This window comes from Lagenorhynchus albirostris, chromosome 7 (genome assembly GCF_949774975.1).
Source record: "Lagenorhynchus albirostris chromosome 7, mLagAlb1.1, whole genome shotgun sequence".
In the NCBI taxonomy this organism is placed as follows: Eukaryota; Metazoa; Chordata; class Mammalia; order Artiodactyla; family Delphinidae; genus Lagenorhynchus; species Lagenorhynchus albirostris.
Genome location: NC_083101.1, coordinates 82,137,449 through 82,162,617, shown reverse-complemented (window position 1 = coordinate 82,162,617; position 25,169 = coordinate 82,137,449). Strand labels below are relative to the sequence as shown.

General features: G+C 35.7%; 1 protein-coding gene across 2 annotated transcripts in view; it reads left to right on the top strand.

Annotated features, from left to right (window-relative positions):
• UBQLN1 (ubiquilin 1) overlaps positions 1 to 24,735 on the top strand; it is a 48,530-nt gene extending 23,795 nt beyond the window's left edge. Inside the window, exons 2-11 of one of the 2 annotated variants that reach the window (XM_060155300.1) lie at positions 4,210 to 4,361; positions 5,456 to 5,571; positions 9,705 to 9,967; positions 10,442 to 10,600; positions 10,773 to 11,007; positions 16,480 to 16,622; positions 19,550 to 19,633; positions 20,836 to 20,951; positions 21,207 to 21,375; positions 22,744 to 24,735. In XM_060155300.1, the coding sequence (XP_060011283.1) occupies positions 4,210 to 4,361; positions 5,456 to 5,571; positions 9,705 to 9,967; positions 10,442 to 10,600; positions 10,773 to 11,007; positions 16,480 to 16,622; positions 19,550 to 19,633; positions 20,836 to 20,951; positions 21,207 to 21,375; positions 22,744 to 22,896 (1,590 nt within the window). In that variant the 3' untranslated portion in view covers positions 22,897 to 24,735. The remainder of the gene's footprint in view (positions 1 to 4,209; positions 4,362 to 5,455; positions 5,572 to 9,704; positions 9,968 to 10,441; positions 10,601 to 10,772; positions 11,008 to 16,479; positions 16,623 to 19,549; positions 19,634 to 20,835; positions 20,952 to 21,206; positions 21,376 to 22,743) is intronic. The other variant, XM_060155301.1, reaches the window with a different exon arrangement.
• The last annotated feature ends 434 nt before the right edge of the window (positions 24,736 to 25,169 follow it).

Genomic DNA, 25,169 nt, shown 5'->3' with positions numbered 1-25,169 from the left:
AAAGGCTCAGTATCTGGTATGTCTCTGTTTACTTAATCTTCTGTTTTTAGTGTTTTATGTCTGTTCTTAATGTGTCTGGTGTGTTCTTTAGTTCAGAGACCCTCCGTTCCCCTTCCAGAGAGAAAAAAAAAATCTAGTCTTTTGTTGGGTTTGGGGAGGGACAGTTGCTTACTTAGTGTGCAATGAAGATGTGTCTGCTTCTTAGACTTCCAAATCCCGTTATTTTAGCCCTTAGGCACCTCTCACCTTATACCTTATCCTCAGCCTCTGGTGGTACCATGTCGAGTCTTCCAGGAATTGCCAGTTCAGGATTCAGTTCTCTTGGGTCCACTGGGTCCAAAGTCTGGGTTGAAAACTTTGTTCCAGTTAAGACCAAAAGGTCTCAATTTGTTCTGTTGTATGAGTTTCTGCTTTAAAAATTTCTTTGTGCAGATCGTATGTCTGATAAGACTTGTACGTAGAATATATAAGGAATTTTTACAACTCAATAATAGGAAGGCAAATAACCCAATTAAAAAATGACAAAGGATGTTAATAAAGTTCTCCAAAGAAGATATATAAATAAGCACATGAAAAGATGCTCAACATTGTTAGCCATCAGGGGAATGCAAATCAAAACTACTGCACATCTACTAGGATGGCTATTAAAAATACCAGTCAGGTAATAAATATTGGTGAAGGCATGGAGAGATTAGAACCCTTATACATTGCTGGTAGGATTGTACAATGGTATAGCCATTAGCCACTTTGGATAACACTTTGGTGGTTCCTCAAATGATTAAATCAAGAGTTACCATATGACCCAGTAATTTAATTCCACATCTAGGTATATACCCAAGAGAAATGAAAACATGTCCACAGAAAAACTTGTACATGAATGTTTATAGCAACATTATTCATAGTAGCCCAAAGGTGGAAACAGCCCCCATGCCCATCAGTTGATGAATGAATAAACAAAATGTTGTATATTCATACAATAGAATGTTGTTTGGCCATAAAAAGGGATGAAGTATTGATATATACCATGACATGGATGTACCTTGCAAACATTGCATATTATATGATTTCACTTATTGTGAAATGTCCAGAATAGGCAAATCTATTTGACGGAAAGTAGATCAGTGAGCTGTTTCTTTTTTTGTTAAATTGGTATCTGTGGAGTCACTTTTTTTTTTTTGGCCGTGCCACGTGGCTTGCAGAATCTTAGTTCCCCAACCAGGGATTGAACCTGGGGCCCTGGCAGTGAAAGTGCCTAGCCCTAACCACTGGACCACCAGGGAACTCCCTGATTAGTGGTTTCTTATGGTTTGGAGTGATGGGAGAATAGGGAGGTGATAGCTAAAGGGTACTGGTTTCTTTTTGAGAAGATGAAAATTTCAAAATTGACTGGTGATGGTTGCACGTATCTGTGAATATACTAAAAACCATTGTACACCTTAAATGGGTGAATTGTATATGTGAGTTAGTTATATCTCTATAAAGCATGAAGAAATCTTTCATTGTTGTTTCAGTGGGCATTTGAAAGGATGTAAGAGATGTGTGTCATCAATCTGGCATCTTACCTTCAAGTCCCAAAATGTGCTAAAATGCTATATAATTGTATGTTAAACAATTAAATTATATATTTTGGAATGACATGAGGTGTATCAAGGATTCTGAAAAGGATTTCTTAGTTTAAGGTTAAGAAACACAAACTTAGATTAACCTCATTTTACATATGAAAATGTTTTGATGTTCTTGAAGTCAGACCTAGATTTCAAGCTTAACCTAGCAGTTTATTAGCTGTGTCACTGTGAGGGGAGGGGGACATATTGAACCTCTCTGTTTCTATATCTGAAATAGGATTAAAAGTCATCTTCTTCAGGGCTTCCCTGATGGCGCAGTGGTTGAGAGTCCGCCTGCTGATGCAGGGGACGCCGGTTCGTGCCCCGGTCCGGGAGGATCCCACATGCCGTGGAGCGGCTGCGCCCGTGAGCCATGGCCGCTGAGCCTGCGCGTCCGGAGCCGCAACGGGAGAGGCCACAACAGTGAGAGGCCTACATACCGCAAAAAAAAAAAAAAAAAAAAAAATCATCTTCTTCAGTTACTGAGGATTAAAAGAGCTGGCATTGTAGTAGCTTCTATTTATTGACCACCATGTATGTGACTGATGCTTGAATTTTACATACATTCTCATTCAATCCTTATAAAAACATGTGTTCTGCTCGTTACCTTATGACTATTTCTAATAGCTGCCAAAGGGAGAATGAGATGTTTAATAATAGGAGAATGGTTAAATCATGGTTTGACTTACTTCTTTATATAGAATATTGTGCTAATGGTACTTTAAAAATATTTTTCTTGTTGGAAGTTGCTTACCTTAGGTAAAAGGGTTATATTTATTTCCTTTCTTTTTAAATTAGTTTTTATTGGAGTATGGTTGCTTTATAATGTGTTAGCCTCCACTGCACAACAAATGAATCAGCTATACACATAAAGATATCCCCTCCCTTTTGGACTTCCCTCCCATTTAGGTTACCACAGTGCATTAGGTAGAGTTCCCTGTGCTGTACAGTATGTTCTTATCAATTGTCTATTTTATACATAGTATCAATAATGTATATGTGTCAATCCGTCTCCCAGTTCCTCCCACCCCACCCCTTTCCCCCATACATTTGTTCTCTATGTCTGTGTCTCTATTTCTGCTTTGCAAATAAGATCATCTGTACCATTTTTCTAGATTCCATGTATATGTGTCATTATATTTGCTTTTCTTTTTCTGACTTACTTCACTCTGTATGATGCTTTTTAGGTCTGTCCATGTCTCTATAAATGACCCAATTTCATTCCTCCTTATAGTTGAGTAATATTTTGTTGTATATATGTACCAGATCTTCTTTATCCATTCCTCTGTTGATGGACATTTAGGTTGCTTCCATGTCCTGGCTGTTGTAAATAGTGCTGCTGTGAACATTGGGATGCATGTGTTTTTTTTGAATTATGGTTTTCTATCGTATATTTTCAAATGAAGGAAAGTCATATGGAAAAGGTCCAGAATATTTACTGCAGTATAATTTCACATTATCTATATGATTTTTTAAAAAACCAGTTGGTTACATTGAATGTTGTAACTTGATTATGGAAAATTTCATTTATACACAAAGGTAGAATGTGATGAACTTTTGTGTACCTCTCATTTTCAACCGTGATTGACATATGGCCTGTCTTGCTTTATATTTGTATTCCTCTTCATCTCCCCTCCTGCCCCTGCAAGAAAATGTTAGATATCATTTACTGTGTCTTTCCACTTACTGTGACAACCAAAAATATCCCCTTTTATTTCCAAAACATTGTCTTGGCGATAATGCTATCATCTATCGAGAGCCACTTCTGTAGGGCATTGGGGTAAGATGTGATTCTTTGAATTTCTTTACCACCCTGAGGTTTCCTGACTTTGACAGTGGAGTAAAAAAACCTAAGTATACAGATGATTTTGATGAAGGTTTGAGAAACTGATCTAGTGTAGAATAAGTAAGCCTTTCTTATAGTATGACACTCTTTTCTATTCTCTGTTTTTGCATTTTATTCTTGTCCCTGGGAAGCCTTTCTTCAGGTTTTCCTGGCTACTTTCTAATTAGTTTTCACTGGAAAACTTTCTCTAACTACCCTTTGTGCTTCCTCTGTACTTTGTGGTTTACTGACTGCTCGCCTTCAGGGAAAGATTTTTGCTTTCTATCTTTGCATCTGCATGATACTGCTTGTTAATAAATGTTCAATGAAAGAGGTGGGGCATAAAGTCAGTATAATCGGCTTTCTTTATATTGAACTAGAAAGGAGCAGGATTTGAGATGGAAATCTGAGGAAAAGATTATTGTAAACCTGGTAAGAGCTATGTGTGGCTTGAACTACGTTTAGCACCATTGATATAAAAAGAATAAGGCTATGACAAAGAAGTGAATTATTGGATCTTAGCAGAAGATTGAATATAGGATATGTACACCTGTAATAAAATGTTTGCATTAGAGATGAGTGAGGTGGTAACACTCATTTCCCACTAAGATCAAGATACGGACACAGAAAGACTATGTCTTTATATTTGAATTGTTGCAGTATCTGTAACAGTATCTGTAGCAGTATCTGTGGGGGCTTCTTTTGAGGTACTTTTCTAGAAACCAGACTAGATGATGTTACGCAAACATCCGTAATACATATTTATTTTATCATATTTAGTTCAAGGAAGAAATCTCTAAACGTTTTAAATCCCATACCGACCAACTTGTGTTGATATTTGCTGGAAAAATTTTAAAAGATCAAGATACTTTGAGTCAGCATGGAATTCACGATGGACTTACTGTTCACCTTGTCATCAAAACGCAAAACAGGTATGTTTTTAGAAGACATTCAACTTTAAACCATGAATAAATGTTTACATTTCTCTCTTAAAAATAACCAGTCTTGGCTTTAAATGGCTTTTTATCATTAATATGTAAATGGATTAAAATTCATTTATTTGCTGCTCACGTAGATAGCAAATGTTTTAATGATTCAGTAATGCTAATGCTTACACATCTGATATTTTAGAAGGTTTATCATTATTGAGTTATTATTTGAATTACAAACAAGCAAATTAATGTTTTTAGCTATGTTTTTTGTTTAGAGAGATTTTTGGACAGAGATCAGGGGTGACTCATCTTCTTGGCAAACCACAAATTAGTAACCATGTTTCATTAAATCTAAGGCACCATTCAGTTTTTAAGAGATACCTTTATTTGTGTACCACTAAGTAAAAATATCTCCAATCAAATTGGTATATTTTCTTTTCACTTAAAATTATTTTATACTTAGTGAAAGAGCTCCTAGAGCTCCCTTAGACTTATTTAGATATGGTATTTTATCATCATTCAGATGAAATGAGATTCAGAACTCTTAACTGGTGTCACATGGAATGGGTTTCCAATAAACTCTCCTTATTTTTTACTTAAGGATATTAAGTAATAATCAGTTATTACTTGTATTGATTTCTCAGCCTTCTTTTGGTGAAGTCTCTCTTTATTTTTTACTTTTAACTGTTTTAGTTTCTGAGTAAAAGTGCCCCCCCCAACCCTCAAGAACTTAGAAAGGAGTAGATAAAAAGTAGCTTATATAGTCAAGCTTTGTGATTGTGACCAGTCATTGATTCTCTTCTGTGAGGTGACCTGTCTCCCTCTCTTACATAATCAGTATGATTGAAAGTAATAAAATATTTATGACAGTATACTTCAGGAAGGGCAGTTGAAATATAGTTTGGATTTTGTGGGGTTTCACTATGTTTCTTTATATTTGTGTTCCTAGTGCTTAGTTATTTCAGGGTATTTACTCTATGATAATTTGAGTTGTTCTGAAAACTTAAACTTTATTTCTGCATATTGGAGTTCCAGAGGTTCTTTTGAAATAATTAGCTCCGGTGTTTATACCATGATATAATTATTTTTCCTAGGCCTCAGGATCATTCAGCTCAGCAAACAAACACCAGTGGAAGCAATGCTACTGCATCATCAGCTCCTAATAGTAACTCCACATCTGGTTCTGCCACTAGCAACCCTTTTGGTTTAGGTAAGTATCTTTAGTCATTTTTTTTTAAGGATTTTTTAAAAACTTCCTTCCCCCCAGGGTAGTTTTAAATAAAATGATAGAATTAAACATTAAGTCACTTTAACAATGAAAACAAAAACTTGTATAGCTTATTTCTGTAGTTGTAGGTATTAAGGGAGTAGTAGTTGGAAATACAGATGTACTTGTTTAGCTTACATTTACATATAATAAGTGGTCAGTAAGTGACACATTTCTTTTCAATAATGAAAGAAATGTACTGTATGTATACCTGATCCGACCACCACATAATTGACTCTGGAGAGGATTAGCTAGTTGTTGATCATAAGCTAACCCCCTGAATACAATTTTCTTGTTTGTAAAATGAAGGGATCAGATTGCATTAGTGATTTCCTAACTGTTCTAAATGCGCACAAAAAGGCCTGGGCCTGGGAGCAAGCCCAGTGGTTAAGAATCTTCTGCATCAGCTAAAACTATCAATAGTTTTCTTTTATCAGTTTTTACACTGAGGTTCTTTGGGAGGTTTTTTTTGGGAAAAGAGTAGTCTGAAGCTAACAAAAGTTGAACTAGGTAGATAAATGGCTTAATGCTTCTTTCAGTTCCGAAGTTGTATGACAAGTATAGTACCTTGAAATGACATTTAAAAAAATATGTACAGTTTTCACATATCGAGGATCAAACCTTCCACCTCTTGCAGAAAAAGTTTTTTAGTAATGGCATGGATTCACATTTGCCTTTTTTTAAATGCTTGATGCTCTTATTTTTTAAAATGATCTTGGGTTAAATGTGTCTCTTTTGGTTGAAGCAGATGAGTTTTAGATGGCAAAATTATTAACATGAACAATCTAGAGAGATTAGGATGAAATTATTTAGTGTTCGGACTCATGAAAGGTGTTTTTGAGGTAAATCTCTCAGTTAATTTGTCTGAGGCCATACATCTCCCTAGTCCCTCCATTTCTTATCTCATTCCCACCCCCTCCTATCTTAGTTACTTTTCTCCATCAGTTATTCCATTTACCCTACATATTCAGCTTTTCTTTTGCTGTCTCTTTTCGTTAAGGTCTATTCCATGTTTAAAAGCCACAGAATCCACCTTTCCTTTGCTTCCTTTGGAAAAGGAAGCTATCTTTGGAAAAGGCATTTTCTGTTTTCTGTCTATATTTCTCTTTCACTAAGTTTGCTGTGCTCCATTTCTTGTCCCCATCACTTTACTGAAAATTCCCTAGATAAAGTCACCATTGACCTCTTAGCTTGCCAAATTTAGTGGACACTTTTTTAGATTTTTAGATACTTAGATTAAAAGAAAGTGATTTAAAATCTAATTCACTCTCTTCCAATGCATACCAGTCTTTCCTTGAAATTTTTTTTTTCTTTAATTCCTGATACTCTTTTTCCCTGGTTAATTTTCTGACCACTTTTTTTCTCTCTCATTTGTGGGTCTCTTCTTCCTATTCCTTATATTAGTATTGTTCCCCAGAGTTCTGCCTTTTCTTCTCTTCTTTTACTCTATTTTCCCCAAGTGACATTATCCTAACTATAACTTGTTGACTCTCAGATCTTTACCTCAGCCCACATCACTTCTGAACTCCTTGCCTTGTATTCAGCTCTCTTTGATATCGCCTGATGTTCTCTGAGTCTGTTAGCCTGTATGTGCCTCCTTAGAAAGCAAAGAAGAACAAAACAAATAGAAAAATTCATCATCTTGTCTCAAACTACTACCTCTCCCCAACCAAATCTCTTAGTCCATAAAATCTTCTCTATCCCACCCCATGCAATTATTCTATTCTGTTGTTACTTCCTTTATGTAGCTCCTCAACTTTTAAAAATGTTTGCTCTGTGTCATTTCCACACTGTTATTAGAATATCTTAAGTGACTGTCTTGCTTTTAAAATCTTTCAAGACTTTGTGATGTAGTCCCCATCTCTTACCGTATCTCAACAGTTATACTAGTTAGGATAGGCAATCCTGTGGTAATAGATAACCCCAAACTCAGTGGCTTATTACCACAAGCTTAATTTCTTGCTCTAAAGCTTTTCTTCATTCTTCATTTTTAAAAAAAATTTATTTAATTGAAGTAGAGTTGATTTACAGTGCTGTGCCAATCTCTGCTGTACAGCAAAGTGACTCAGTTATACACAGAGACATTGTTTTTTTATATTCTTTTCCATTATGGTTTATCACAGGATATTCAGTATGGTTCCCTGTGCTATACAGTAGGACCTTGTTGTTTATTCATGCTAAATGTAATAGTTTGCTTGTGCTTCATGTTCTTCACTGGTCAGTGAGGCCTCCATCTACATAGTTCTCAGGGACTCAAGCTAATGGAATTCTGCCATCTTATAGCTGCACCATTTGGAATGTGGCAGAATAGACAGCTAAAGTGTCCCAAGCTGGACCTTGTATTCTGTACTTGGGCCAGAAGTGACACACATCATTTCTTGCAATCCTTTGGCCATAACTAGTCACATGGGCCTGTCCAACTGCAAAAGAAATAGAATGCTGCACGTGAGATGTTTGGTGAGCACTGCTGTCTGCCCTTTTGGTCATACTGAATTGTTTGTGGTTTCAAGAATATAGCAATTCTCACATTTATATCTGTGTTTTTGTATATAATGTTTGTTGTGCCTAGTATTAAATCTTCCAGCACTCCCTACTTCTTGCAACTTACTCATTTTCCAAGTTCATTAAATGTCATCTTGTGGGAAAGCAGCCATTTCACTTAGGTACTATATTACCGTGATATCCTGTGAATGTCTCTTTTGAAGTACTTATTCTGCATTTGTTTTCTTTGTCAGTCTTTCCCACCAGATTGAGTTCTGAGGGTATACTTGTGTCTTTCTTGTCACCTTATTCCCAACATGTAGCACAGTGCTCAGTAAGTGAGGAATGAATGCATTTGGCTGGTTATATAATTTTACAAAGTTTTACAATAAGCACTTAATCATCCTCTTGGATCTATTAGGTTTCTCCATGATTTAATTCCTCCAGAGAGACATCTATTTTCATGATTGGTAGCAGCTCTGTTCCAACCAGTCATAGGTGAATTCTACTTGCTAAACTTAAAGTAGTCTTCTGGAAAGAGATTATTAGAAGTATAATCTACTGTATATTTTTCATTTCTTCCTTTGCGGACATATTCCGGGGTGTCTTTCTGACACCAGCCAGTTCTCCAACGCTGCCTGGGTGGGTATCCAGTAGTTCAATTCGGACACTACCTACTTGGAGTTAGTGTCAGATCCCACAAGTTAAAGGACTTAGTCCCCCATGACTGCTCCTACTTCAGATACCAGTCCAGGTCTCAGGCTACCAGTACTTCTGACTGGCAGGCTGTAAATCAGGTGTTCCCACAACCCCCTTATCAGGTTTGGTAATTTGCTAGAATGGCTCACAGAACTCAGGAAAACACTTTACTTAAATGTACCAGTTTATTATAAAGGATACATCTCAGAAATAGCTAAGTGGAAGAGAAGCATAGGGCAAGGCATGGGGGGTGGGGGAAGAGTGTGGAGCTTCTATGCCCTCTCTGGGCATGTCCTCCTAATAGCACCTAGATGTGTTCACCAACCCAGAAGCTTCTGAACCTCATTGCACAAGAGTTTCACAGAACTCCATCTCTATATCCTCTTCTAGTCCTGGATGGGGCTGAAAGTTCCAACTCTCAAATCACTTGGTCTTTGTGGTGACCACCCCATCCTGAGGCTGTCTAGGGGCTCCACCCTAAGAAACATCATTAGCATAAATGAAGTATGATCCAAAGGGGCTTGTTACAAATAACAAAAGACATTCCCTTCAGTCAGGAAATTCTGAGGGTTTTAGGAGGTCTGTGCCTAGAACCAGGGACAAAGACCAAATATATTTTTGTATTATACTACACATAGGATATATATATTTATTTGGTTTTATTACTTATACTTAAATATCAAAGTGAATGCATTTTTTACAAGTCTGAATTATAGAAATTAAACATGTACTTATGAAAGTAATAGGAATTCTATTTTTGCTTTAAACTGAATGGTTTTCTGTTAATAGGCTGTTGATTCAGTTAATATTTTTGCATCTTCATATTTTAGCCTAGTCGTATTAATGATAAAACTTCTGAATTTCATTTATGTGTGTTTTTCTCTTTGTCTTCTTAGGTGGGCTTGGAGGACTTGCAGGTCTGAGTAGCTTGGGTTTGAATACTACCAACTTCTCTGAACTACAGAGCCAGATGCAGCGGCAACTTATGTCCAATCCTGAAATGATGGTCCAGATCATGGAGAATCCCTTTGTCCAGAGCATGCTTTCAAATCCTGACCTGATGAGGCAGTTAATTATGGCCAATCCACAAATGCAGCAGTTGATACAGAGAAATCCAGAAATTAGTCATATGCTGAATAATCCAGATATTATGAGACAGGTATGTGGAAAGTTTCATTTAGCTAAGAAATTACATACTTACTTCTTCTATTTAATTTTCTGTATTTAAAGAGCTTGCCATATTTATAAGTAAAAAAAAAAATTCCTAATCCTTGTTCAGGAAAACTCAACAAAGCTGTAATTCGAACTATTTGAACTTTGAATTTTATGCTGTATTTTAAAGATTTTTGTAAATAGTTATTTTGCAGATTTAAGAAATAAAAAGAGTCCAATTCAAGAGATGGACAGTCATGCATAACAAAGTGCTTCTCTTTTGATGTTATTTGAATGTTAGCTTGCTTTTTGAGGTGATTTCCAACAGGAATTATTCAGAATAATTTTCTGATTTAAATATTGAAGATTGCTAATTCATAGAATTAGAAAACTTATGAAATTAACTGTGGCAGTTAATAGCTAAAATAGTTCATGTGTATTTCAGTGCCTTTTTCCCCCCCCCCGGAAATCTTTTTCTTAGACATTGGAACTTGCTAGGAATCCAGCAATGATGCAGGAAATGATGAGAAACCAGGACCGAGCTTTGAGCAACCTTGAAAGCATCCCGGGGGGATATAATGCTTTACGGCGCATGTACACAGATATTCAGGAACCAATGCTGAGTGCTGCACAAGAACAGGTAATAACACAGGCTCTGAGGCTCAGGCCAAGGCTCCTGTTTTAACATAAATATGTGTGTGGTTGAGTGTTGCCTTTATATGCAGAAATGTAATTTTCATTAACAAAGAGTTCCATATCTGTTATTTAAAACAAAAGCTTATTCTTTATAATTTTTGTGTCTTTTATTACAGTTTGGTGGCAATCCGTTTGCTTCCTTAGTGAGCAATACATCCTCAGGTGAAGGTAGTCAACCTTCCCGTACAGAAAATAGAGATCCATTACCCAATCCATGGGCTCCACAGGCTTCTCAGAGTTCATCAGCTTCCAGTGGCACCACCAGTGCCGTGGGGGGCACTAGTAGTGGTGCTGCCAGTGGCACTGCCGGGCAGAATTCTACTGTGCCAAATTTGGGGCCTGGAGTAGGAGGTATGCTCGTAACAACTGATACTTTTTCCCTTTGTTCTCACTTATTTGGACAATGAAAACATTTCTTATACTGTTATCCTTAGTGCTTTTGTGTGTGTATGAGGAACAACTTTTGTGAACTATCTTTTCATGTTGCAAGGTGCTGTTTTTGTTTTTTAAGGATGCCTTAAATACATAAGAATTAGTATTAATCACTTGTGTGCATTTTAGTGCAAGAGGTTACTTGAAGGTTTCCAGAGGCAGTTTTGTGGTTTTCTCTTCTTACAAGATGGTTTGGGAGAAGTGGGTTGTCTTCTCCTTTCAACAGCATAGGAAATGTGAAGTGTAGGGGTAACACAGTTACCTGTGTACTTAATCACTGGGACACATTTTCCTTGGCTTTAGTCCAGTTTTGTGTTCTTTTATAGAAGACAGTGGGTATCCACTCCTGACACCAGGACTAAACTAGCTGCATCAGAGTACCTGCCAGATTTGTTTAAAAATCAGATTTCTAAGTCTTAACCTCAGACCTTAAGGATCAGAATCTGCCACAGTGGAGTTTAAGATCTGTGGTTGTGTAAAGTTACTAGAGATTCTGATGTGTGAGCAGATTAGGAATTTACTTTTGGTCACTTTTCTGTAGACCAGACTCAGTAAGTGGATATCCTTTTCAACTATTCAGATGTTTAACATGCTAAGAATTAGGTCCAAAATCAGTAGCCAGAATGATGATTTTAGTCCTAAAAGTTAGCATTTAAATGAGAAGAAATGAAAGCACGGAGCCATGTCCCTAAGGTGAGAGTGATTAGGTATGTTTAAAAAGATACCTATGTTTTGGCAGAGGAAATAGAAAAATGAGATGCTGGATGAGGAATTTTTAAAAATTCACTACTGAGAGGAAATAATCAGAATGGTCACCGTAGTATATATTCCTTTATAGAATACAGTGGATATCATCAGGTTTTTGGATAAAATACTAAATGTTTTTATAAAAATTTAATACCATTTTTAAAAATTAAGGTATGATTGACATATAACGTATTAGCTTCAGGTGTCAGGTGTAAAATGTAATGATACAATATTTGTATAGATTACAAAATGATCACTGCGATAAGTCTAAACATCCAGATAATACCATGTTTAAAACAAGGAAAAGAATTATCCTGTTCTGATTTTACTTAATGCTTATTTGATTCTTTCTGACAGACTTTTGAGAGAGATGCTTTATTCACATTTTAGAGGTCTAAGAGCAGAGACAACAAAGGTTTAATTGGGTTTCCCCACTGATAGGCGAATTGTTTTTTTACTGTAGCGTGGTGTCTGTAGTAACAACTTTGTCTTACAAACAAAAAATGGTTTTGCAACTTCTTACTCAGATTTTTTATTTAATGGCTTAATACAGTATTTAAGATTTCATGTTAATATTTCCATCAAAGGAAAATAAGAAACAACAAAAACGAATGTACCCTGATGGCTTAACATTCTTATTATATTTTTTTACTATTATAATGTTTACTCAACTCTTCAGAGTTAGTTAGGTATGCATATATATTCATAAGTACACCTTATATACCTGAAAGGTGAAATTTGTGACTCTTCTTTTGCCCTGTAAGTGCTCACTCTGGAAGGTGAGGAAATCTTAGAGCAGGGGTCAGCAAATTTTTTCTGCAAAGGGATATAATACTTTAGGCTTTGCAGGCCAAGAGGCAAAATCAAGAATATCACATTATGAAGGGAATTCCCCAGTGGTCCAATGGTTAGGACTCCATGTTTTTGTGTGTGTGTGTGTGTGTGGTACGCAGGCCTCTCACTGTTGTGGCCTCTCCCGTTGCGGAGCACAGGCTCCGGACGCGCAGGCCCAGCAGCCATGGCTCACGGGCCCAGCCGCTCCGCGGCATGTGGGATCCTCCCACACCGTGGCACAAACCTGTGTCCCCTGCATTGGAAGGCGGACTCTCAACCACTGCACCACCAGGGAAGCCCAGGACTCCATGTTTTCACTGCCTAGAGCGTGGGTTTGATCCCTGGTCAGGGAACGAGGATCCCACAAGCCATGCGGCGTGGCCAAAAAAAAAAAAAAGTATTACATTACGAGAGAAAACAAAGTTCCACAAGTTCTTTTATTGATGGAATTAAAAATGTAATAATAATTGGGTATAACATTTTCTTACACATATCAACTAATGATAAGAATGGAATTCTTTTTACGGATAACATTTTGCTTAATTGATGTTCACAGTGTTTCCTTTTGTCAGTTGCAAATCATTTGCAAATGTTCATCTGGTAATACTGATAGGTAATGAGATTTTACTTATTTCATTCAAATGTGTGTTCATTCCCAAAATATATTATTATAGTAGCATATTCATCAGTTGGAAAGCATTTATAGGATTCTGTTAGATTCTTTTTGGCTTTTAGCATGTCATGACAGATTAATCACTTCCAATTGAAGATTAGGTGGTAGTGCCTCAATTATACAATTAAATGAATTTTAAAATGTGGATATTTCTTTGCACTTGCACTGAGGTCCAAAAAATGCTGTTGGAACAATACTGTGAGCTCAAAACTATCTTTACTGCACATTTGTGGGAATGGAGAACTTGCTGCTTGTTTTAACTTGACAGCACGAGAATGTATAAAGCAGCCTGACATTGCCTGTGATTCAAACAATTTCATTTGTTGTCAGAATGACTTAACCACAGTATGAGTTTGGCGTATAAATGCTGTTTTGCCTTGTAATTTTGGGAATTCATTGAGAAACATTACCAAGTCTTTAGCAAAAGGGAATTTCCAAAGTCATTTATTTATTGTTTGATAATGGTGGTCGAGTGGTTCAGAAGAATTTCAGTCTTAGCTCTGAGCTAAAAAAATTGCAGTAAAACTTTACCTCTTTAAACACAAACAAACAAAACCAGAAAACTTGACCTCTGTTAAGCCGTCAAACTGCTGTGTGTTTGGGCAAGTCAGCATATTTCTGACAAAAGTTCATGATACTGACTAGTTCACTGGAGTGAAGTGAAGTTCATCATTGATACTGTTACCAGTTGAATAACGTGAAAGTTCAAAATATGTTCCAGAGTACCTGCTGATGAATAAGACAGTGATTAACTATAGTCTTCAAATACCTTATAAGCATTTAAATACTTATAAGCATTAAAAATACTTTATAAGCATTATATCTTTGTCCAAGTAATTCTTTTAATACTCCACATGTGTTTTTATCATCATCAGATGTAGCACATCTTAGCAGATTCTACCTCAGGTTGTACCAAATGAGTGTTCTCTCAACTCTGAAAATAGTTTTGCCTGTTAGTCCATGCAGACTGTTTATAAAAACTAATTTTTCAGTTACTTCAAACTTGACATTGACTCCTCAAATACAAGAATTGAGCAGTATCAGTAACATTTGTCAAGAAGCAAGGAATACTACTCAAAATAATTTTCATTTTAAAAAAATAACGTAGTTTCATATTCTGTATAATTTTTAAAAATATATTTAGTTATTTGGCTGCGCCAGGTCTTAGTTGTGGCACGTGGGATCTTCATTGCCACTTGTGGGATCTTTGTTGCAGCATGCGGGATCTAGTTCCCTGAGCAGGGATCGAACCCAGGCCCCCTGCATTGGGAGCACAGAGTCTTAACCCCTGGACCACCAGGGAAGTCCCTGCATTGTTTTTTAATTGATTATTGATGTAGAGCCCAATGTCCCTTAACTCTTTTTTTTTTTTTTTTCCCTTAACTCTTGAGAAACTGTTTTCCTTGAAATGCTAATGGTCTTAAGTTTATTTTCTCTGGACACATTTATTTGGCTGCGCAGTCAAGATTTAAATAATCATGCTAATTAATCACCACTAGTGTACTGCTTTCCTTGCTTGGCTAACAAAAGAACCATTTGGGAACCTAACTTTGGTTGCAGCCTTATTTTCATTTCTTATTTTTGTGAAGCAGTTTGGCTATGATGAGATAATTGTATTTTAGATTTTGTATTTTTCTGACTTTACTGTGAGTTGGGAATACTGTGATAAGTGTTGTAGCAGTGTTGAAGTGTATTGTATTCTTTTAGTGTCATTGCATAGTAAATACGGTTTTGCCATCTCATTTGATAAAGTAATCCATATTCTTCTGTGCCTTAAAAGCAGGGCATTCATAATCCAATTCTCCCCTTTTTCTTCTTGTTCTGACATAATTGGTATGCAGTGGTAATGAAAAAAGAAATAACAGCATGCTACAGTGATTCGTATGGCATGAGGTATAACTGACTCACTGATTTGTGGTATGCTGAACAGCAGTATAGAGCAGTATGATAGTGCCACGTGGAGCCTCTGTCGAAACGACTCTGCTTTTGTAGTGCAGAGCTATAGATAATAAATGAGGGAGCATGACTATGTTCCAATAAAATGTTACTTATGGATCTTGAAGTTTGAATTTCATACAGTTTTCAGATTTTATTATTATTATTTTTTTCAACCATTTAAAAATGTAAAAACCATTTTTAGCTCATGGGCTGTACAAAAACAGGTCATGGGCCATATTTGCCCTGCAGGCTATGTTTATCAGCTATCTTTGAATATCCTTGGACTCTAGGATGTGGGGGGAAGAAACCTAAATTGAAATAACATGAGAGAATAGGAAAAGCAAAAATTATTACAGAAAAAGAGCAGAATTACAATAAACTAGAAAGGTAAGCTGGAAGAGTCACATGTTTTGAGCCCATTAAACTACACTGGGTGGAATAAGAACAGAAGGGAAATGAAAAAGCTAATCAGTTGTAAGTTTACTTGAGTTTGAGTATATCTAGCCAGCGGGTGAAAATCTGGATATATGTGGAACAAATTAATTAGTTTTCAAAGAATGTTGAATTCACGTAAATTTAGCTATAGCTCTCTACAAAAAAGAATAATAGTAACAAGCATCTACACATTAATTTAATTGTAAAAACCACACTATCAGGTAGATACTGTTTACCCCATTTTACAGATGGGGAAACTGAAGTAAGAAGAAGCTCCCTTAATTTGGGGTTGAATTCATTGAGTGCCAGGAGTTAGTGAAAATGGGGTGGAGGCCTGGGCGAGAAGGCTTCCTTCTTAAGTGGGAACATATATTGAGTGCTGAATATGATTCTAATTAAGCGATCCTGGAGGAAAAGTTGGCTCAGACTTCTTCACTTAATGAGGTTTTTTCAGTAGTAATTTTTACCATATCAAATTTTTGCCTTAAATTGATTTTTTAGAACCTAGCCTTTCCATAAGATGTGATTTTCCTATAAATGCAACCAGAATGTTTAAAGTCCATAAACCCTCCTTTATTGGTATATGTTGGGCGTGTAGTTTTGGAGATCTTAGTTTTAAAATTCTTTCTTAGTTCAATTGATAAGTAATATGTGTATTTATCTGCAGTTGCTAAAATTATGCACAGTATATGTGTTTTAAAACTTTCTTTTGTGTATCTTTTCCTTGATAAAATGTCTTTTTTTTTTTTTAAACAAACTTTCAGCTAGTATGTTCAACACACCAGGAATGCAGAGCTTGTTGCAACAAATAACTGAAAACCCACAACTTATGCAAAACATGTTGTCTGCCCCCTACATGAGAAGCATGATGCAGTCACTAAGCCAGAACCCTGACCTTGCTGCACAGGTGAGTTTATAATTGTATTATAAAGGACTGAGCACTGTGTATTGAAGTGGCCTAATCCAATAATTGTGATTTTGGCACATTTGTGTGTGCTGCCTTAACACACTAGAAAAGTAGGCAAACTGCATCTCGAATTTTTTGGACAGTTTGTTTCTTTACAGTAAATTAATACTTCACAATATAATTAAAACAGCTTCATTTCTGCTGTTCACTCCCTTCAGAAAGAAGTGCAGGTTTAGTTTGTATCTACATATGTTGATATAGGAGATGAATACAAAAGTTTTGAATTGGTCTCCCTTTTGAAGCCTATTCTTTAGTGTAAGGTAAACCTTGAAGGTGATTTAGAAGTGTTAATACATTTGATACTTTTATTTATTAGATCACACAGATTCTGAATAATAGTCATGTTCAAAATGGCAGTTATAAAATAGCCTGAAACTGTTTACTATTGGTGAAGAGAGATTTGTGGGAACAGTATTCTCATTCTTTCCGTTACAGATCTCCACCCAAAGTTAGTATACTGGTCCTTTATTAAATAATTCATTTTCTAACTTGTTTCTGAACAGACTATAACTAAAAAAATGAGTGGATCTCAACCCTAGCTTGACATTTAGAATGACCTTGGGAACTTTAAAATTAAAATTCTTAGCCCTGTCCTGAGAGATTTTCGTATAACTGTATTGAATTTTTTTTCCCCCCAAGTTCCCTAGGTGATTCTGATATACCCATAGAGTTAAGAACCATTGGGCTTGAAAAACCTTGGAGAATGTGAACTAAACCTTGATCATCTGTGATTTGTATTTGCTATTTATTAAGAATGGCTTCCCTTCTGTGGAATGTTGGGAATTTGAAATAGTTTCCTTTATAGTCGCTTTCCATTTCCAGAATTTTAAAAGCTTTTAAAGTTAATCACTTTCTTCATTATGTCAAATGAAACAGTTTTTATACTTCTAAAATTTGGAACCATGTTGATTCAGGTATATAGCAGATACCTTTGAGTTGCAATCCTCAGCAACAGCTTCTGTCCTCTTAAAATTTGTAAAATTGGAAGTAAAGATTTTTTAGATAAATTTTTTGTATACTTTAAATTTTGTATATTGTAGGTACGTTTTATGAAATACTGTTTTATTCATAAGAAAATTATTAGACTGAGTTATTACTATTAAATGCTTGAACTTACTGTGATAGTACTTTTGTTTAAAATAAATGGAAAATATGTATGCAGAGTGATCCTATTTGTATGGTTTTAAATGTATATTTAGCTAATTAATAATAAGCATTAAATGTGCATCTTGCTTTAAAATTTTGACTTTAACAAGCACATTCCCGGCCATTTAAACTAACAATTTTACATTTATAAAGTGACTTGAGCACTTTTGTATGCTGCTTTTTTACTCTAAAACAAAATGTTGACAAAAGAAAGCTAGATATGAATCGTCCTTTATTATAGACAGTTGTTAGAAATGCTTACAATGTACTTTGGTTACCAGCAGATTAAAGTTTGTAGTTTCTCTATTCTGATTTTGATTTTTAGATATTCGAAAAAGTCTGATTGTAAAAACTGTTGTTATATACAGTCAGGTACGTTAGGAGAAATATCCTAATCAAATGAGATACAATTTTCTGAGAAGGAATGAATCAGTTTAAGATGACACACTTGTTCAAATAACATGAATCCTGAAAGATAAATGTGATAACTTTATTGATATATGTTCATAATAAAAAATATTTGACTGGAGCCGTTAAAGAAGCAGGTTTGTTGGTCTCAAGTAGGTTTTACTTTATTTACCGTGAACTTATTGGTCACTTTGAAATAAATGCTGTATATCCATAAAACATTGTCTGACTTCTTCCTACTTTATTTTGTTGAAATTAATCTACTTTGCAACAATTGATAAACTAAAGGAGGGAGGGAAGAATTCTCTCTACTTCTAGTAGTTAACATAATTTCTCTCAAATATAGTTAATTACTTGAGGGCAAGGATCATCCCCCACCCCCCCCAGACTTTGGATGTGGACTGGTAAATAGGCTATCAGTAAATCATTGTTAGTTGACTTTTCACTCCATCTGGGGAAACTGATACAAAAATTTGTCTTTTTTGAAGCTATGAGAATTTACTAGTTTCTGGTTATGCTGATCGTGTATTGTAATCTTATTTTCAGGTATACAACATCATGTTAATATTGACCCTGACTTTTTAACTCTTAACACCCATTTGAAGGTTAGGAGGCATGCCATTTTTCTCATCTGTGGTGGTAGTGAGGTGAAATCCAGAGGCTAATCTTCGTGTTCTCAAATGGATTTACATCTTTTAAGGTCTTTTTAAAGCATTTTAATACTTTATCCCCAGAGATCTATCGGTGCTAGTCCTAGGCTTATATTTACCTAGCAGCTCCATTTCTCTGGCAAGTTGGTTGCTGTTCTGCGGTGTTATTTTTCTGGACCTAATATTATCTGTTTTGCAGTAGGCAGGTAGATACAGCAGTTCCAGATGTGGATTTTCTCTGTGCTTGCCACTTGTGTGTTGAGGTGTCTGTGCAAGCCATGTATAGTTTCATGTATTGATGCTTATGTTTATTCTGTCAGTGTAGCAGAAAATATATCTTCATGAATGCCAGTTACTCCCATTTTTCTTTCAAGGGCAAATACCTTTACTCAAGGAAAAGTCAAAGAAATGGTTGCTTTTATTTTTTAGGATATTGCATGTCATTATCATAATCACCATTCCCATTGAGAGAGAAGATGCCTCGTTTTTGTTTTGTTTTGGCAATCCCTTTTGTGGACAGTATCTTCCCTTTTTTATTCATGTTCTACCTTCCTCCCTGTTAAGTGCCAGATTAGGCACTTGGGGGAAGATAGACTATTAAGCAAGGTACATTACTTGTTTCAGATATTTCCAGTTAAAATTGTTTGAACACTTGCCCCATAGATGATGCTGAATAATCCCCTATTTGCTGGAAATCCTCAGCTTCAAGAACAAATGAGACAACAGCTCCCAACTTTCCTCCAACAAGTGAGTAAGAAAAGATGCTAGCTATCTTCGGTAATGATTTGCTTGAAAAAGTTTGGTGATAAACATTTTCCTTGCTTTTCTCTGGCTGATAGCAAAATGTAGAATACAGTCTGCTGTCAATTTGCAGAGAATTCAGCTTGATCTTAATTGAGCCCCATTTCACTGCTGAACTTTTGCTTATATTTTTTAAATATAAATTCTGAGGAAAGGACCATTTGGTTTTTGCTTTTGAGGATTTAGGATTTTGAATGCTTCGTTAATACCATAAACCATTTCCTTTCACTTTACTAACTTTGAAGTGCTTCATTGTCATGTTACACTTTATGGTTTAACTAATCTCTAGTAACAGGAAAGAGCTACCCTATCCTATTTTACATGTTTGATTTCTTTGTAATGTTTCAGGTACTCCAAATTAATAGAATGCCTGTTTTCCAAGGGGTAGATCTCATTCCTCAAACTCGAATTAGCAAGATTAAAATTGTCGGTGTTGTCATATAAAGAAGGTTTTATTATTAGAAAAGTACTTGAGATGGCCATGGTAATTTTATTATTTAAAAAGAAGAGAAGTCAGTCTTGGCATTTTGAAACTGGTAGTTCTAGGGAGGGATTTTAAATATTATGCAAATGATCCTCAGGCCTGTAAACCATAATCCAAGGTTAGTGTCCTTGATCTATTGTAATGATGGAAGCCTATCTTTTTTGGTTAGTCATGTGGTGTATATTTGGAAGTAGGGAAGCTGAACCGGACACATGTATTAACTTCACCTTTGGAACTATTGTTTTAGAGTGTATCTGGTAAAATTGTTACATCAGCAACGGATAACACTTGGTCAGGAGGAATATGTGGCTTTCACCATTATTACCATGTTATATAAACTGTGCTTTTGGAGGTTGTCTCTCAGAAATAATACTTTTATCTGTTGGAAAATGGGGAACAGCTGCGGCTTCCAGAGGAGCTCCTGATTGTCTTTCATTATGAAAAATGGCTTTCATGATGGACTTGGGAGGAGGTCAAGTAACGATTTGCACACTAGATTGCTGTCAAAGAGGAGGTGCTTGTGTTTATTTTGGTAAAGAAATAATGGATTCACAGTGTCTAGGAGTAAGGTATTAGATTTTCTCAAGAAGTGTAGCAAAGAAAACATTTAAATTTTACCTTCACTGACTTTACCTTGTAACCACTGGTTTTCTTTCTTCCTTAGATGCAGAATCCTGATACGTTATCAGCAATGTCAAACCCTAGAGCAATGCAGGCCTTGTTACAGATTCAGCAGGGTTTACAGACCTTAGCGACTGAAGCCCCCGGCCTCATCCCCGGGTAGGTTTGGGGAAGATTATGAAAGTGCACAATGTTTTTTTTTCCTCTGAGAATTTCAGACTTAATGCCATCGTGCCTTTTTTTGGTTGAGATTGTTTTATTTAAGACAGAGTTTTCAAAGTTAAAAATGGTTATTTTAAGAAGATAACTTGGCTAATACTGTGTTGAAATGTAACTGATTTACCATCAGCTGGCCTGGTCTGGCCTCTTGTTTTGCAGGAGTTTAGGTTTACTAACAGTTTACGCTTTTTCTAGGTTTACTCCTGGCCTGGGGGCATTAGGAAGCACTGGAGGCTCTTCAGGAACCAGTGGCTCTAATTCTGCATCTGGTGAAAACCCAAGTCCCACAGCAGGAACCACCGAATCTGGACACCAGCAGTTTATCCAACAAATGCTACAGGCTCTTGCTGGAGTGAATCCTCAGGTAATGATTCTTTTCTGCTCTTCTTAATGTTAGAAATTTAGAAATTTCAAGAAAAGAAAAGAAGGTGGCCATCTTTTTGGTTTAGTCTGTAATGAAAAGTGCATTCTTAATTGATTCTAAAAAACAGGCATTACAAAAATGGTTAACTTTGGTACTATATTGGACACTAAAGGAAACGTTACAGTTGAAGGGAAGAAATGCTTTGCCTTAATTTTTGAAAGTTGCCTTTAAAAATGCATTCTTTTTTGCAGTCCCTGTTTGAAAATTATTCGAAATAGGTTATATTTTATAAGTTTGTCAGGGAGGAATAGAAACTTGGTTATTCTCAGTATCTCCTGAATTCTATCTAATCTTTGTACTTTGATGTAAAAGAATTCCTAACTACCTCACCCCACCCACTACTGCCTCCTGTGGTAACTTTTGCTACATATATACATACACCTCACAGATATGGCTAAAAAATGTGAATGCCTAATATTCTTGCATCTGGAATCATTTATTTACTAAGAATATGCCATTATGATTCCCAGTTCAAACCTATTACAGTAGATTGTCCTTAAACTTCTTTGTGGTGAAAATACAGCATAGTTTTTTTATTTTAAGCCTTATTAAATACAATAAAAACAGGTCAGAGTTTTATCTTATAAAGAATTTGTATTCCCGATACCTAGCATAACTTCTGGCTCAGTAAATATTCTTGGAATTAATAAGAAAAAACGATTTCATGTATTAGTCCAAATTGTTATCTAAGTTGAACAATCTACAGGCCTCGCCATTATCAGGTTGCCCAGAATTGAGTGATCATTTATGTATTTTTGTCTTATATCATTTCTGAAAAGGAGGTGGAGCTGAACAGTCAGAAGTGTAGTCTGTGCATGTGAAACTGGGACTCTTTTCTCAAGACTTGATTGGCTGATACAGAAATGAATTCTACATTCTAAGCCTCCTTAGAACTTTAGAATTTTATACATGAGGACACTGGCTTTTATAATTACCCAATTGGTCAGTAGCTACAAAATAAATAATCTAATTCTAAACTATTTGCATACATACTTTTTAAAGTTTGCCTATATGTTCATGAGCTTCTTAAGTAATGGTTGAAGTCTATTAAGCTTTTTTTTTTTTTTAAAGCAGAGTTATATGATCTTTGACATCATTGTTTAGGTATAAATTAGATTGTTTAAAATAAAGTGCTAATTGAACTTTTAAATATGTTGAATATGTTTCTAGAGAGGCCAGTTCTTTTATAGCTCAGTAGTCTAGCATATGTTATTTTAAAAAGCAATTAAAATTTTTAAGATTATTTAGGTGTGACATGGACTGATTTTCCTTAGAGTTTTTGTTTGTTTGTTTGTTTTTCTTTAACAGCTACAGAATCCAGAAGTCAGATTTCAGCAGCAACTAGAACAGCTCAGTGCAATGGGATTTTTGAACCGTGAAGCAAACTTGCAAGCGCTAATAGCCACAGGAGGTGATATCAATGCGGCTATTGAAAGGTTACTGGGCTCTCAACCATCATAGCAGCATTTCTGTATCTTGAAAAAATGTAATTTATTTTTGATAACGGCTCTTAAATCTTTAAAATACCCGCTTTATTTCATTTTGACTCCTGGAATTCTGTGCTGTTATAAACAAACGCAATATGATGCATTTTAAGGTGGAGTGCAGTAAGATGTGTGGGTTTCTCTGTGTTTTTGTTTGTTTTTTGTTTTTTCCTGGAACAGTGGGAATCAATGCTTTTTCATTTAAGGCTACTGCATGCATCAACCACTTCTGCATTTATTGTAATTTTTAAAAAACATATCACCTTTTATAGTTGGGTGAACAGATTTTTGTCCTGCATCTGTCCAGTTTATTTGCTTTTTAAACATTAGCCTATGGTAGTAATTTATGTAGAATAAAAGCATTAAAAAGAAGCAAATCATTTGCACTTTGTAATTTGTGGTACAATATTGCTTATTGTGACTTTGGCATGTAGTTTTGCAAAAATGCTGTAAGATTTATACTACTGACAGTTTTTGCTTTATTTGTATACAGAATGTGTATGCACATTTGGGACTGCATTTCTAGAAACATATTGCAATAGATCGATCATCTGAGCAAAAACATCTGTAACCAAAAAAGTGAAGATAAGGAAATACTTTAAAGCTGAGTATTTCCTAATTGTGTAGAATCTTACAGCATCTTTGATACACATCTCAGCAAAAGTACCGGTTAGTCAGGTTTGTTGAAAATATAGTAGAAAAGCTGATTCTGGTTATCTCTTTAAGGACATTTAATTGTACAGACAAGATGATGTAACATTGTCTCAACATTCACAGATTGACTGTAAATTACCTTAATCTTTGTGCATACTGAAGGAGCACTGTAGTATAACCCAAAAGTGCATTTGCCTAGGACTTTTCAGCTTCTCCCATAGGTAGTTTAACAGGCATTACAATTTGTAATTGAAATGTTGCTTTCACTGAAAGTGTCTTGATGTTTCAGTTATTTTTAATTGCCATATAAAAATAGAACTGTCTTCTGGGTTTATCATTTTTCTTATGCACAGGCAATACATGAATTTAAAATGATTTGTGAGCCACTTGTTTCTGAAGTGTTTTGGTAGTTCTATTAAGAAATAGTTAAATATTGTGCTTTTCAGAGCCTGAGAGAGGGGAATTTTGGGGGTGGGGTGGGGATCTATCCTGGATTGGGCCAGCCTGAATAATACTGGCAACCAAGATTCTGTTAGGATTTCTGTGCATATAGTGTAGTAAAGAAGTATCTTTCAGGGGTGAAAACAAAGAGCCGTTTTAACAATGTTGAGTACATTTGGCTGTTCCACAGCTTTTTTCTTCCCTCCCCAAAGAAATTCTGTTTGCCTAACTCTCAAACTATTGGGGTGGTACATTCCTTTAGGACCAATTAAAACATAACTTTGGGGTCAGTAATGTATTTGGCTGACCCTGGTTCAGTATTCTCTTAGGTCATTATATTCTCTCATGTACAGTTAAAGGATGTTAAAGTAACCTAAAGTGAATTCAGACCAGTAAAATCAAGGGGAAATACAAGTTGAATTCCATTACTTCTGTAAGTTTGCTTGCTATTAAAAAAGGTAAAGAGGCAGGTTGCCCACCATTTCATGCACTGTTCTGACACTTTCCCCTGGAAAAAAACATGTACAAAGGTCAAGATGGAGGCATGGCTAAGAGGAAGTTGTTAAGGATGATATTCATGTGTCTGCTCTCTCTGCCTTATGCCTCAGTATGGTTTAAAAACTTTTGTACTGGCGAATATGGTGGTATACAGTGTGGGATAGTGTCATAACCAATTTGACAATTTATTAATCACAAAATAACAATAAATCTCTAGCTTTTACACTTGTTTGTCTTGCCTTTTTTGTAGAAAGAAAAAGGTGTCTTCAGTTTACTTTCTCTAACCATGTCTTTTAAAGACTATTGGAGTTGGTTTACCTGATTTTATTACACTTGAGATTATTTTTCATTAACCTCTTGTTTCCTCAATCAAAATATGTGCATATATACTATGTTGTGTGTTAAAAAGAGAGCCAGCTGGGAAGTCAGGTGGCCTGGGCTTTGCTTGCTCTTTTTGGTACTTGACTAGTTAATTTTGAGTCAGGACATCATGATTTCTTCACTGAAAGTGGTGGTAAGGCCTGTGCGGCACACCCAACTGGGTGATCTCTTAAGTACCTTTTAGTTGTTGCTCTGGTGTGATTTTTGTTGTTGTTTGTTTGTTTCTAATATGTTTATCTTAGTTCAGGAGTTCAAAATACTTAAAATTCTCAAAAG